Source organism: Diaporthe amygdali (assembly GCF_026229845.1).
Source record: "Diaporthe amygdali strain CAA958 chromosome Unknown NODE_10_length_1141467_cov_65_626103, whole genome shotgun sequence".
NCBI lineage: Eukaryota > Fungi > Ascomycota > Sordariomycetes > Diaporthales > Diaporthaceae > Diaporthe > Diaporthe amygdali.
The window spans coordinates 802837-817453 of NW_026517030.1; the positions used below are offsets into that span (position 1 = coordinate 802837).

The 14617-nt window shown below is 54.7% G+C and overlaps 5 protein-coding genes across 5 annotated transcripts; 3 read left to right on the plus strand and 2 right to left on the minus strand.

Annotated features, from left to right (window-relative positions):
• Positions 1 to 1010: 1010 nt before the first annotated feature.
• On the plus strand, positions 1011 to 2206 carry J7T55_009212 (uncharacterized protein; the record flags this gene model as incomplete). Its single annotated transcript, XM_053142155.1, has 4 exons — positions 1011 to 1082; positions 1156 to 1297; positions 1476 to 1550; positions 1716 to 2206. The coding sequence occupies 4 exons, from the start codon at positions 1011 to 1013 to the stop codon at positions 2204 to 2206; spliced, it is 780 nt and encodes a 259-aa protein (XP_052995053.1).
• An 878-nt stretch (positions 2207 to 3084) lies between these two features.
• J7T55_009213 (40s ribosomal protein s3) lies at positions 3085 to 4116 on the minus strand (the record flags this gene model as incomplete). Its single annotated transcript, XM_053142156.1, has 2 exons — positions 3085 to 3850; positions 4094 to 4116. 2 exons carry the CDS (start codon positions 4114 to 4116, stop codon positions 3085 to 3087), a joined length of 789 nt encoding a protein of 262 aa, XP_052995054.1.
• A 1172-nt stretch (positions 4117 to 5288) lies between these two features.
• Positions 5289 to 8325, plus strand: J7T55_009214 (uncharacterized protein; the record flags this gene model as incomplete). The annotated part of the gene is made up of 3 exons (XM_053142157.1): positions 5289 to 5306; positions 5395 to 7724; positions 7815 to 8325. 3 exons carry the CDS (start codon positions 5289 to 5291, stop codon positions 8323 to 8325), a joined length of 2859 nt encoding a protein of 952 aa, XP_052995055.1.
• Positions 8326 to 8960: 635 nt separating this feature from the next.
• J7T55_009215 (uncharacterized protein) lies at positions 8961 to 11681 on the plus strand (the record flags this gene model as incomplete). Its single annotated transcript, XM_053142158.1, has 6 exons — positions 8961 to 9174; positions 9242 to 10206; positions 10265 to 10990; positions 11059 to 11116; positions 11175 to 11336; positions 11398 to 11681. 6 exons carry the CDS (start codon positions 8961 to 8963, stop codon positions 11679 to 11681), a joined length of 2409 nt encoding a protein of 802 aa, XP_052995056.1.
• A 283-nt stretch (positions 11682 to 11964) lies between these two features.
• Positions 11965 to 13195, minus strand: J7T55_009216 (uncharacterized protein; the record flags this gene model as incomplete). The annotated part of the gene is made up of 2 exons (XM_053142159.1): positions 11965 to 13101; positions 13157 to 13195. The coding sequence occupies 2 exons, from the start codon at positions 13193 to 13195 to the stop codon at positions 11965 to 11967; spliced, it is 1176 nt and encodes a 391-aa protein (XP_052995057.1).
• Between the last annotated feature and the right edge of the window lie 1422 nt (positions 13196 to 14617).

Consider the following 14617-nt stretch of genomic DNA (forward strand, 5'->3'; position numbering starts at 1 on the left):
GACAGTCACCGATCAACAGATCGGATTGGAAGACCGAGTTCGCGGATTAGAGTTTCGGTACCTCTCGCGTCGCATTTGCTTTTTTATAAATGTACCGTAAACGCGGTACTCCGCCCTGTATATTCACACCTTGTCGACATCTAGAGCCGCTTGGGCACCTGAGCTCCCCGCTGTGACGAAAGGCTTAAACGACTACGCCGAAAGACCAACATGAAGGTGATCTTCAGCGAATAGGAAAGGAGAACGGCGACCTCACGACACGACATGACGCGATGCAATGGGCTGCATTCAATGCAGGAAGGTGGGAAGGCTTGGGCTTGGGGATTTGACAATGGGCATCTGGCGTCTTGGATATTTACGGGGTTGCTGAACATGTCTTGGTTTTCTTCCGGGGGAGCTGTACTTGTACGATGAGGAGCACGGCTCACTGGTATTGTCACCATTGGGGGGGACAAATGGGTCCGATTTCGTGGCCGGGGATCAAGGCCAAATTTCCACCATGAACACTCAGTTTCACTATAGAAGAGACGGCCTTGAAGGCCTGTCATGTAAAGAATTTACAATTTTTGCTCACGTTGTTGTGGCCGAATTATCCACGATTGTTAGGCGCTCGAAGTTGAGGCTTAACGCTTCTCTCGCTAGGCACTTTGGAAGTGCATCACCAGCAACGTTAAGTGAGCATCCCGAGACGAAAGATGGCAATAAAAATTGTTATCAGCTTTATTGTCTTTGACAGCTCTTGTCATTTCTTTTGAGAGCTCTCAATGGATCAAGGCTCCAGGGGGTGTGTCCCAGTCACTCAGCTGGGCACAGCTGGGACCAGCTGGCGAGTAGCTCAGGCGGTAAAGACAGACCTCTTCTGGCAACAACCTTGACGTTTTGCCTCGACCAGACGTGTGCCAAGGTACTTCTAACCTCACCTGATTCCATAGCGAAGCGAAGTACCTCGTCATCACATAACCTGTCAGCATCTCATTTACAGCCTCCTCTCAAAGTGACCTCTCACAGATATGGCGTTTCTTGCAAAGTTCGCAGCCTCGAAATACGTAGGGGATAAGCTGGAGGACAATTTCGGGCCTGAAGTAAGACAAAGAGACAGAGAGCGTGAGAGGTGGATAAGTCGTATGTTTGCTCACGCAGTCACAATATCTCTAGAACCCGAAATACAACATCATCGTCACAGAGGATGGCCGTCGCAAGAAGCTTAAGAAGCCGTTGCCGCCGGGCCTGAGCACCCAAGACGAGCGTGTGCTGAAGACGATACAGCGCAAGGCCTATCGGTATGAGTGGTGGATTGGTATGTTGCTGCCCTCACGCAATTCCACTTCCCACTTCTTAAATTCCGGCGAGAGCGTCTTGTATGCAAAGACCTGGTGCTCTTTGACAAGTGACAAGGAGGACTTGAGACACTCCTATAGGCTTCACTCACTCTATCTACTACTTCTGGTAACATGAAGGCTAATACAATTACGCAGACTGCCACTGCTGCTGCGGTCTACATATCCAATTCGGTACCGTGACCCTCTGGGGTCTGCTTCCTGTTGTGGGTGGTAAGTAGTGTACTGTGAAAGAAAACCTCCTTCTGTCCTGGGCAACCTGGGTCCACTCATGGTCATTGTGAGAGGCATAAGGGAGCAAGCACACGACCGTGATGACAACACAGAAAGCGCCCTTCACCCTTGAGACCGTAAGCTTCACTAACACAACCCCCTCAGACATCATCTCGCTCATCAACGCCCTGACCCTCATCCGCGCCGCAAGGAAGGTCCAGGGTGGCCTCCCTGCATCCACACTGGTGGCGATGCTCATCTGGGCCCTCATCGACTTCGCCATCAAGCTCATCCCGATCGTGGGCGACATCCTCACGGCCATCATCAAGCCAAACACGCGCAACTACATGCGCGTGGAGACGTTCCTGCGAGACAAGGGCAACAAGAGCCTGAGGGCCGCCGCGGACAGGACCGTGCCCGCCCCTCCCAGGGCCACCGCCCGCGCGCCGCTGCTGGTGTCCTCGCAGCCCGACGCGCAGGCCCGCATGGTCGCCGGCTCTGGCGCCGCGCCTTCCTACGGCACAGTCCCCGCTGGGGCGTCGTCCGGGTCTGGCCAGGCGCGCGGTGAGGATCGTCGGAGTACCCGCCACCTTTTGCCGTTCTGGAGGAGGAACGACGACTCTGACAGTGAGTCGGAGGGCGAGGCGGCGCGATAGATGCAACATGTGCGGGATGAGCAAGGGTCGTCGGCCTTGGCTGTCTGGTCCATGGCTTGACTGGACGTCAGCCGATTTGTTACGCCCGCAGAATGGGTGTTCCCAGCGCTTGGTCGTTCGGATCAGAGGAGATTGTAGATGGATGTGTTGGAAAGCTGTTGGGCGCGTCGTAGACTGCTTGCTGACTCGATTCCGCTGTGCGGTAGCCAAGCTTGGTGCACCAGCAGACTGGAAACCGCAGGGGTATGAGGCGTGTGTGGAAGGATATGGAGGCCGGAGACCGTCAGTAAGGAGACTCGTGGCCGAGTACAATTACAAAGAGAATAGGAGGTACATCACATGGCAGAATCCTGGGTAGCGTTGTGTATAGCGTCTAAGACATTGGTGAGTAGCCAGGGAGAGCCCTCTACAAGCATATCAATTCTATGGCACAGGTGCATGACAAACAAGAGCACGTCAATAAATCACTAGGCAAGTGGGATATAATCTTTTCATTTTCTCATTGCTCTTCCACTGTCCGTATTGTGCGGGTCTCGCGGTAAACCACAAAACAGAAGCCAGCAACGTTCCCTGTCCCTGAATCCAGCAAAAATGCATTTCAATTACGCCGAGCCCTGATGTTTTGTGATGGAAAACCTCCTTCCCTCGCCTCACTTTCCCGTTCAGAGGCTATCAGGGTCGCTCACATGCCGGCGATGACCGGCGAATCCATCCAAGGCAATGCCCGCCATCAGGAGCTTCGAAGAGGCCTCCGCCGTTGGGAGAGGTCGAAAAGGATTGCGGTTGTCGCCTGGGGACAGAGGACCATTCAAGAACTCGTCCGAACGTGTTGGAAGTTGGGGGGATGGGTGTCGCGCGTGTCTCGCTGGAGAAGCCACCTATTGCTCCGCCGCAGCGGGCTGCTCCTCACCCTCTGCCTGCTCCTCCTGCGCCCGAGCAGCCTCAGCCGCGGCCTGAACCTGGGCAGCCTTAGCACCGTAGTCCTGGCTGACAGGTTGGACGACTGGGGTCTCATCCTTGGGCTCGAGAATAGTGACGGCATCGGGCAGGGACTTCTGAGGACCGGCCTTGCCCTCGGGGTCGGAGCCGCGCATGATCTTGACCTTGATACCGAGGACACCCTGGCGGAGAAGGACGTGACGGGTGGCGCTGTCGATGAAGTCCTTGGCGGGCTGACCGGAGTGAATCATGAAGCCGTCGGTGAACTTCATGGACTTGGCACGGGCGGCACGGAGCTTTCCGGAGACGACGACCTCGCAACCCTTGGCACCAGACTCCATGATGAAGCGCAGGACACCATAGCAGGCACGACGGACGGCCAGACCGTTGAGGAGCTTGTAGCGGAGGGACTCGCACTGGGCGACGGCGGACAGACCGCGGTTCTGGACCTTGGCGGCGTAGAGGGAGACGCTGTTCTCGGGGAACTTGAAGCGCTTCTGGATGAGGGAGGTGAGCTCGCGGATGCGGCGACCCTGCTCACCGAGGACCTCCTGGGTGTGGGTGGCGCGGATGATGATGTCGGTGACGGTGGGGGTGACGCGGACTTCGACGCCAGAGTATCCCTCCTCGGCCAGCTCGCGCTGGAAGAACTCGTTAAGCTCGGCGTAGAAGACACCGTCGGCGACGAACTTTCTCCTCTTGGAGCTGTGAATGTTGTCAGTCATAGGGTTCTCGCATGCAGGATTGGGATTGAATGAAAGGTCCAAAAACACTCGAGCACATTTGGGTCATTGTCACAGTCTGGAGGAAATTCCCCCAGACGATGCGCAACGACCACCATGTTCAAGGGCTTTTCAACGTCGACTCGTGGTAGTTTGGGTGTGCAGCACCATGTCGTTGTCGTCGTGGTCCTCGTGGCAGGGGGGTAATGCTGTGGGTGCAACTTACATCTGGGCACCTGGGACCGCCATGTTGACTCAGTTGTTCGGTGATCGGTTGACCGTGATGAGATTATTGGCGGTTTGGTGGAGGGTTGTCGAGTTGTTGTGGTCGCTGGCCGTTTGAGGTTGGTAGGTCGGGCAGTCAATCGGTCAACCAGTCTCAAAAAGAATGGAGGCGGAGAAGGTCAAAATGGAAAATTCGGGTGCAATTTGGTGGGTAGGGCTACTGCGCACAGACCGCCCCAGTGAAAGTATGGTGTAGTTTAGTTGGCTTGTAATGGTGCAGCGGCAAGCTGAGGTGTTGTGTTCAGATTTTGTAAGAAAATTGTAGGGTCTTCACACTTGGACGGATGCATCACTAATCTATTTTCTTGGAGGCACGTCTGGTCATGCTGATTGTATAGACAATCAGAAAAGCCATTCTGTCCCTTCGTGGGACTAAGAGCTCGCCTTCGTGAGCGCAGGGGCAGCAAGAATTGTTCGAAATGTCAGGAGTTGCCAGAAATGCACGGTGCACTGCTGCACTGCTGCACTGCTGTACTCGAATCCGGCGCTAACTAGTCTGGGCGTAGTTGCCGGGACTATGTAGAGCGCTTCCGGCAACATTGCCTGCCGGGAGCCGTCCCACCGCCGGACCGCGGGGTACTCAGCTCAGAGTACTCAGCTCAGGTACCTACCCAGCTTTCTGGTCAATTAATGGGAGAAAAGCCAGCAAGGTACCTTGCCTTCTCTTAGCGCAAAGCAGCGTGTTAGCGCATTGTAGCACAGCACGCCTCAGTACAGCAAAGAGCACGCGCTCACATGCTTCGATACAACCATCCACTCTGACCTGGCATCTGGAGCTTGCAGCTTTGCGACAAGTAAGTCGGACTATGTGACGACACCTGGGCGACCAAAGTGAACACAAGCAAGTGCAACTCTCTCAGCTTGATTCACTTGTCGCTACTCCATTCACCACAGCTGCAGGGCTGACTGAGGACCTACTGTTCCAGGGCCCACTCGTTCTTGTCCCACTTAATTCCTCGCATCAGCATCATCGTCACGTCCCCGACAGCTTGGCCTCTGGCGTTGGTGTTGTCGCTGTCCTTGTCGCACCGCCACCAACGAGCAAACGTTCAATAGCAATCGTCTAAGAACCCTGGAATAGTATTCAGCAGCAGCACTTCCAGAACATACATAGGCTCCATGAGCCTCTTTCCAAGATGGTGGAAATTCGACAGGTGAGCCTCTAGAGCGATCCTTCGCGAATCGCTTCACGTCTCCTTTGGTCTTGCGTCCTGCGCCGACACTGACAATTGCGACTCGCAGACCATAGAAGACGTCATCGCCGTCGCCCGGGGTGAGACAACTCGGGGCTGCCTCAGACTGACAGACTACCACATCATATTCACCGCGCCCCCGCTCAAAACCGAGGCCACCGGAAATGGCGCCAAAGAGCGCCCTCGAGAATCATGGGTCGCATACCCCATGATTTCGTTCTGCGAGTTTCGACCAACTCCTCCCAGCTCCGGACGAGAATCTAGCCTTCGCGTTCGTTGTCGCGACTTCTACTTTGTCATGTTCCACTTCCCGGACAACAAGTCAGCTCAGGATGCTTTCAACCTCATACAGACTCGGTCTTGTCGGCTCGGTAGCATAGACAAGCTGCATGCCTTCGACTTTCACGCGCCAAAGACTGAGCGCGTTATCCACGGTTGGCAATTGTACGACGCCAAAGCCGAGTTCCGGCGCCAGGGCATCGGCGGCAAGCTACAGGACAAAGGCTGGAGGGTCTCCGATCTGAACGCAGACTACACCTTCTCTCCGACATACCCGTCTGTGCTCGTGGTTCCCAACAAGATCTCCGATGCAACCTTGAAGTATGCTGCCTCCCACCGTACTCGATCCCGTGTGCCCACCCTGACCTACCTGCATCCGGTCAACAACTGTTCCATCACTCGAAGCTCCCAGCCTAGGGTCGGCATCACCGGAAACCGCAATCGTCAAGATGAAGCCCTGGTCGATGCGTGCTTCGCGAATCCTTACATCCAGGAGGCCCCTCCCTCCTTGACCTCGGGCGCCAGCTCCTCGAGCACCCAGCAGGGCTTTTCGGAAAAGTCTGACCATGACCTCACTGATCCGGACCAGGCAGAGCCAGAGCTGCTGTCTGCCGGTGATGCCTTCCACGACGAGAAGGGCAAGAGAATCATCTTTGGTGCCCAGCAGCACAACTTGATCATTGATGCTCGACCTGCCATCAACTCAATGGCCATGCAGGTTGTGGGCAAGGGCTCGGAGAACATGGAATACTACAAGTTTGCGTCAAAGGCATATCTGAACATCCAGAACATTCATGTCATGAGGAACAGCTTGAAAAAGGTCATCGGCGCCCTCAAGGATGGAGACATCTCGAGCGGACCGCCCAATCAGGACCTCCTCGCCAAGAGTGACTGGCTGAAGCACATTACGGGAATCCTGGATGGGTCAGCCTTGATCGCCAGACAGGTTGGCATCCAACACTCACATGTTTTGATCCACTGCTCAGATGGTTGGGATCGCACCAGCCAGCTGAGCGCCTTGTCACAGCTCATGCTCGATCCATACTACCGCACAATTACTGGATTCATTGTGCTGATTGAGAAGGACTGGCTGTCTTTTGGACACATGTTTCACCAGCGGTCGGGCCATTTGGGCTGCCCAAATTGGTTTTGCGTCCAGGATGACGGAATGGCTGGTGCTCAGATAATGCCTGGTGAGAGCGACGGGCGTGGTGAGGTGCTTGAAAATGCCAAGAATTTCTTCAAGAAGCACGCCTGGAGTTCGGACAAGGACAAAGAGGATTCAGACCCTGACAATCTGAGTGCTGCCGCTGCTGCCAGCGAGCGGGAATCAACGCCCGTCATCGAGGACCAAGCAACCCGAGAAAAGGAGATCAGCCCCGTCTTTCACCAGTACCTCGACGCTGTGTATCAGCTCCTTCGACAATTTCCCGATCGGTTTGAGTTCAACGAACGCTTCCTTCGTCGTCTCCTCTATCACCTGCATTCTTGCCAGTACGGCACATTCCTGCTGAACAATGAAAAGCAGAGGATCGATGCCAGACTCCATGAGCGGACATCATCTGTGTGGGATTACTTCCTCAGCCGACGGGAAATGTTCACGAACCCCAGCTACGATCCCGTAGTTGATGATAATGTCAGAGGCAAGGAGCGACTGATATTCCCACGTCTCAATGAGATCCGATGGTGGCATCAGCTATTCAACAGGGCTGACAAAGAGATGAATGGCGCTCTGGATGCCGCGGCGGCCACCACCGACAGGGTTGCAAAGGCAGTTCGATCCGCCACAGCCAGCCCTCGGCCCGGTCAGAGCACTGCCAACAGCATTCCTGGAAGCCCCAAAGCGCCCGACAGCCCTCGGCCAAGCATCTCGGCTGCGGAGACATTTGGTGATACTGTGCTCGCCGGCGTGGAAGTCCCTCGGCCACAAAATGTGCCAAACAGTGGCGGCGTGTTGAGCAATCTCACCAAGAGTATCTCCGGCATCGACATCAGCGGCTCTGGTGGAATGGGAGGTAAAGGCACTGCAGCTGGTGGCACCGCTGTCCCATTCGATGAGCAGGAGATGGCAGAGATGGGTTTGACCGAGAATGTAGCGCAGTAGGATGGCGCAACTTCCGGCAGATCCACACCTGGCAGTGTGGTTTATTACATGCGTCAAGGGGCAACCGGAAGTGTGCAGAACGACAGTGAGCCAGTCAATTACCTAGACGACGCCTTCGAGCCATCCACGCAGCCATCCATGTTAGACGGCGCAAACGACAACGATGCGGACTTCTTGTCGGAAGTTGATGCTGAGGTCATTGAGCACGATGAAGCACATAGGGTGTTCAGATCGCCAAGACCATCGGTCACTCTGTCAGAGCTGCAAGCGCGGGAAGTCCAAGAAAACCTGAGTCTTGTTGCCAGAGAACAGGCTACCGAAGATGAATCGGCCGGGAGGGGTGGCGTATTTGGAGGAAATCCGTGGGGTGACTTGTTCCTAGCACAGGAAGTCGACGCAGGAGCGGACGAATCTGTCTTTGACCAATCCAAAGCTCTAGAGGCAGAGGCAGAGGTCCACAACGTATGGGAGGAAGCTGCCGCGGAGAGGGACGATGAAGTCAACTCGGAGGGTGGAAGTGCCTTCGATGATTTGGAGGCAGAGCCTGTCCTGATTGAACTGGAAGATGCTGAGGAAGCATCCAGCGACAATGAGTGAGGTTGGGAGGCATGAGTGGCCGTCCTCATCTTCGGACTTCAACAGGGGGAGAAGGGAGATGAACGCTAATCATACATTGCGATACCTTGCATAGCACTTGTGCAGAAAGCATTTGGAAGGTTACAGCGAGCCGTGCGGATTTCTGCAAGGCACAGGAGTCATTAGGATGGAGTTGGTCGGAAATAGAGCAAGATCAATGCTCACGGCGGCGTTTGTGTGTTTTAGGGGATTTGGGCCGCTTTGGCCTGGATAGCAAAGAATTGCCTAAGCAGGTAGTGCTGTACTGTACTTTTACTGTATATTGGAGAAACCACTTCCAATGATCTTCATGAGAGAATCTTGAATGTTGAAATTTGTGTATTTGTGACAGCAGCCATGAACTAGAATGGTTGCGAATTGTGCCTACCGAAAGTCCCATTTGTCCCTTTGGTGGCCAAGTACTAGTACTTAGGTGCCTGAGGGGACTCGGGAGGCAGGCGTGTTTGCACCGCCCAGAACGCGACTTCCACACCCACAAGACGCGACCCTTTGAGACCACACTTGATTCGGGTTTGAGTGCCCAAGAACCTGCAAAAACAATGTATCCTTGAGCGCCATGAAGTCTGCAAGGCCTCGGCATACTCATCACGAGAGCAATGTCTGCCAAAGCCCTGAAGCTTGGCCTGTTCAGCCAGAGCAGTTTCCCAGCGCCAGTTTCACCGGAGCTGCTCGCATGCTCCCCCACGCTTAACCTCGCGGCAACCATCAGTGGTTCCAACACCCTGGCAATCAGGCGTGCCCAAGGCGAGCTGGTTTCTAGCAACACTGACCGCGTCCACACAATCCAGGCATTGTGCTGGAGGCCAGATGGTTTGCTGCCCCCCCCTCCCCAGAGTGGCACTCCTCGTTCGGACAAATCTTGCTGACTCGATTCCAGGTCAATTTCTGGCCGTGGCATGGGACGACGGCACTGTCCGCCTCCTGGGAGTGGAAAACACAAAGGTTGTCCACCGCATCAGCGTCTCTCAGGATGCAGCAGACCTTGACGCAGATCCAGAGCCTATCACACATGTTGCCTGGGCCCGCAACCTGACAGGAAAGCGCCACTTTGGTGGTGACAATGACATCGCCTCGAGGCTACAAGGTCTCGGGCTATCCTCAGCAGATGAGCTACGCCATGGAGACTTGGCACGAGGGAAGGCCGACGACCTCGCAGACTTGCCGCACGCGCTCACATTCCTCGAAATCGATACTTCCTTGCCCAAGATCAGCCCCTTGCCGGTCTCTGGGGGCATCGGAGACGACATGTTTATATTCTCAACAACTGCATCCCTGGAGTCCATGTTCCCGCCGCTGAGGCCCGAAGACAATGACGTGGTCGATGTCATGGCTGTTGGGACGAGAGACGGCTGTGTGCACCTGAGTATCTACGACTCCTTCCCCATTGGGAGTTTCAAAATTCCTATCAAACAGGGCCCAAGCCCAAACTCAAGTCAAATCGATGGTGGTTATCAACTTGGCCTGCACGCCGCTCATCCCGAGGTATCAACTCACTCTCTATTACTACGGAAAAGTGGCGAGGAGAGCGTGAAGCATCTGTATTTAATCCCCATGGATCTGAGGTTTGTATCGTACTCGCCAGTGAATCTGTCACTCCTGGCGTCTAAAACGACCACATTGCAGAAGCTACTGCGATACCTGAAGCAAACGCAAACACACATCGTCAACGAGTGGACGTCAACGCGAGAACTGCCCTCCCGCTTCCTATCATACATCCAAGAAGACCTCCAAAAGATGGGGTCTGGTCCTGCGAATATCGTCCAGGCCCTCTATCACACCGTGCTGACGGGTCATGTCCATCGCCCCGTCAGAGAGTGGCTGGTCGATAGCATCGCGGAACGAGTAAGTCAGCCCTCTTCATATTGTGTTTCAGGGCCTCTCGTCTAATTGATTTCATCAGGGACACAAGCGTTGGGAGAAAGCAGTCATTCCCGGGTTAGAGAATCTGCGTAACCTCATACATGAGAATATGCTCCCAGCCATAGAGCGTTGCACACTCATCCTAAGCCGGCTCTCTGGCATCGCCAGGTTCCACGAGGAAGAAGATCACGTCGGCTTCACAAATACCGAAATAACACGACTTGTCGACATATTATCTGCCCTCAATCTCATCTGCCACAGAGTCCTACTCATCGTGATGGAGGAGCTAGAGCTATTCCGCATTTTCTCGTCCTGGCTTCGCCTGACCATAGATCGCGTCTCGTCCAGCACGGTGCCCGAGGAATTCGTGGAGAAAGAGGCTCTCCTCGACCCGGCCAAGATACTTCGGTACATCGAAAGATTCCTGGTCAGCAGTCCAATGGCCGTTCACTTTGCCAAGGTGCCGCGAGAGGCCTGGGATGAGGACTGGGAGCGCATGCAGGACAGCTCCGGGGTGCTAAATGAGTTGGACAACCAGCTCAAGCGTCAAGAGGCAGGGAGCTCGTATATGAAAGGTCTGACACAAATGGCTTTTGTTGTTGACTTCCTTACGGCGAAGGCGGGCGATGTCTTCAAGAATATCGCGGAGGCGGAGAAGCGCAGTGTTCGTTTTGGACAGGCTCAAAAATTGGAGTTGGTTCGTGAGAGTTCAGGCCTGGAGACGTTCACTTCTGTGGATGCAAAAATGTGCTCCGTCCCCAAACCTGTGAGTCGAGTTCTCCACGTAGTGAGCCTGATTTGCGTTTTACATAATACTGACGTTTACTTGTCCAGAATGGTGTGGACGGCATCACGTACACTGCTGTGGTAACTGAGGAGAACCCTTTCGAGAGTAAGTCTTTTCCAGCGAAAAACTCATTAATCACTTGATGCTAAGAACATGGGTGCAGTCGCCATCTTCGAAACCAAGATCGAGGTGATCAACGGCATCAGCAGCGCTCCTTCTACCGCACTGTACTACAGCCATTGCTTAGACCCAGGCAGCGACGGCCGGATAATCGACATTAAATTCCTGGATGAAGAAGTCCTTCTGGCGTTGTGTCACTCCAAAGGTATGTTTCAAGCACCACTCGTGTATCGCCGTTCGGGGTGACTGACCTTTACCACTTCAAGACCAGAAGCCGAGTTTGCTTCGCATACTCTTTAGGCCGGTGGACACTCGCTATCAAGCCAACGAGTCCGGAATCGCAACATTGACACAGGGGTCGCTGACCTTGTCGGTACGGGTGATGGAGCTTCCCGAGGACGTGGCCTCATTTGTGCCAGTTCGCATGGAAGTCATGGAAGCGAATGACTCTAGGGGAGGCGTTCCCGCCAGGGTCTGTCTGCTGGGCAAGGACGGGGTCAGTTACAAGGTGTATTCCCTACCGGATCAAGAGCATTTGCTGCAGGCTTAGACGGCCAAGGTAGCTGTTCGATGAGCGGACCGAGGCGTGGGCGACATGGACGTAAATTTGGAACGCGCGTGTCGAATGATACGGGCCAATGCTTGCCTTGAACAGATCCAAGTAATAGTTGGCCATCAAGTCAGATCTGAAGTATACCGCCAAATCCTGACATAATCGTGTTGCGTAAACTATTATGGAATGATTTTGGAGTGAACCAAGGTCATCTAATGTTTGAAGTAGTCACAGATGTGTGCCACTACCCTGCTGCCAGAGTCAACTACTACTAGACCCTTCATTCCCCACAAACATCGACCTCCATTTCCATCTCGAGAAACCTTCTGGCACTCTCCTGCACCGCGCCCAGCCTCGTCGTCACACTCAGGATCCCCTTGGTTCCAAGCACGCCAGCCGTACTGCCGTCCTTTCCCCTATCCGCAGGATCAGTGCCGGTGCCACACCAACCGAGCACCTGCTTGTCGTAGGAGGGAGGGTCAGGGTCCGCGCTCAACGTCATGATCTTCCAGTCCCACGACGGGGCGGCGACTGTTTCGGCGGCACCATCGCTCTCGAAAGCAGCCTTCATCGCCTCGCGCACCTGCCTCGCCAGGCGGTTCTGTGCCATGGCGGGCCGGGTCAGGTAGCAGTCGCTGCTGTACAGCGGGTTCTCGTCCCGTGGGACGAAGACGAGCTCCCGCAGCCCCGGGAGGCGTGCATGGATCAGGCGCAGGATGTCGACTAGCAGGGAGGCTGCTATGCTCGTGTACGTCATGGCCGCTGCTGCGGGGTGCGGCGATGGGAGTGGGAATGGGCCGGGAGATGGCGATGGTGTGTCTGGTTCTCGCGACATAAGCCCGTGCTGATTGTGGCGGTGATGCTGCTCAACGGGTGTGCTTGGGGGTGTCTGTAACTGCAGATTTTGCAGTTGCTGTTGCTGCTGCTGCTGCTGGTGGTGGTGATGGTCATGTTCATGGTAGCATAGGGCCTGGCGGTGCCATGCGGAATCATATACCCAGAACAACGCTTCATTGATCGCGACGCGGCGCACCTGCGCCAGCTCGGTCGGGTCACACAGGCTCAGCACCGTCCGCAGATTTGCTTCGGAGGCCATGAAGCCGTCCCGGGGACCGAAATACATGTAATCCTGTTCTGAATCAAAGAACGTCTGCCCAGGTTGCCGGGCAATCCCAAACGACGCCCGGTATTGCCGGAGACATTCACGGCGAGACTCATGGCAAACGTGAAGATTCGGCGGGATCTTGGCCTGTGAGGTGCAACCAAAGGATGAGGACAGGGCAAGGCGATGGTGGTTACTGTCCAGCCCGGATGATAATGATTTAGAGCCGCAGTGAACAGACACGAGCCTTGGGCCCGGTAAGTTGAAGGCCCATATTTTCCATCGCAGCTCGGCCGGGAGTTTGGAAAATAGGTGCTGAGCGAGGTCAATATGTGACAGGTCAATACAGAGGATATGTGGGGGAGCGTACGAAGATCCTCCCCTGCTCAGCCGAATTGGTTTCTTCCATTGCTGACGCGGTAATCAGATCAAGCCAAGGTACTGCCAAGCCACGTGGTTCTGTCTGATTTTGGAGAAGCAATCAAGTGAATGGGTAGGTATGCATTTGTCGTCGATTGTGTTGAGACGTTACAGGCAAAGAATGACCCAGGAATCCGGCTATCAATGTCTGGACAACAGTGAAGAACAGGTATGGCAAATCACCCTTATATGAGTGGACTCACATGAAGTTCGTGAAAGTAAGATAAAAAGGGAAAGTAACTCGGACACCCGAGACACTAGTGTTCAGGCGGTCGAGGCGGTCTAGCTTGCATGTACAAACATACATGCTGTATGTATATTACCGCAATGTAGTCGAGGTAGCTGGTACGCAAAGACACTTGCTGCGCACGCCAAGCTCCATTGATCAAAGGTTCGCAGGAAACAATGTGGCCGATGTGGCGGGCCCAACGCCCAAACACCCAGGGCCCCTCTGATGTCTGTCCATGACGAACGGGCGGGCGGCTGCCGATAGTGAGTTGGAGACCGAGAAACATCGTCGTGTCCGGATAACTGGGACTTATCCCTGTTGTCATCACAGCTCTGTACTCTTGGGTTAAAGCCCGGGTGCGGATCCTTGCTCATGAAACCGTCCGGAGTAATTGGCCCTATTAAACTCTGTGAGACGAAGGAAACGGCGCAGTATGGGATTATCAAAAGAAATAATAACTGCGAGATGGACCTGAGTCTTTCACGAAGGCCCGCTCGGTTATCCTGGCGATTTCTTTGCATGCGAGATCTCCAGCTCCCCCAAGTCGGTCAAAGATCACAGTCGTGGGCTGATCGAGGCGGGATTGACAGCTGCATCGGTTGCTTCTTCCAAAATCTACCTGCTCTGTCAAAAGATGTCTACGTGCCAGCATGCAAAGGTCAGCGCACAACAAGCTTGGCCGACAGGGAACCATGCCCGCTACAGTTGCTGGTCCATGTACAAGAGACCTTTCACTCTGGCCCGGTGAACGGTCTCAACGGAGTAATGCAAGCGTACGCCCCCTCAGCTGTGTAACAAACGTAGAGGTGGCGGGTGCGAGGCGAAAAGCACGCACTGTCGTCGAGCTGTCTAAACCAGCTGTGCAAGACTAGCCAGAGGGCTCAGCTTCTCGTCTCCGGTCTGACGGGTCGTGAGTGCTGTGAGATCTGGCTGCCCCGGGCTCGATTCACTGCATGGCACTGAAGAGTATGAATCATCACCCTCGTGCTCGTACAGAAAAGCACAGTGACCAGATCACGCCGCCTCCTCGCTTATCTTGTTCCGCCATACAAACCCTGGAGTGCAGATTCACCCACAGCCCAGATCATTGGCTCTAGAGGGCCGGCAATTTGGGCTGCTGCAGGACAAGATGCGAGAGCTCTAGATGGACAACCCCGATGACCTCTGCTTCTCTGAGCGGAG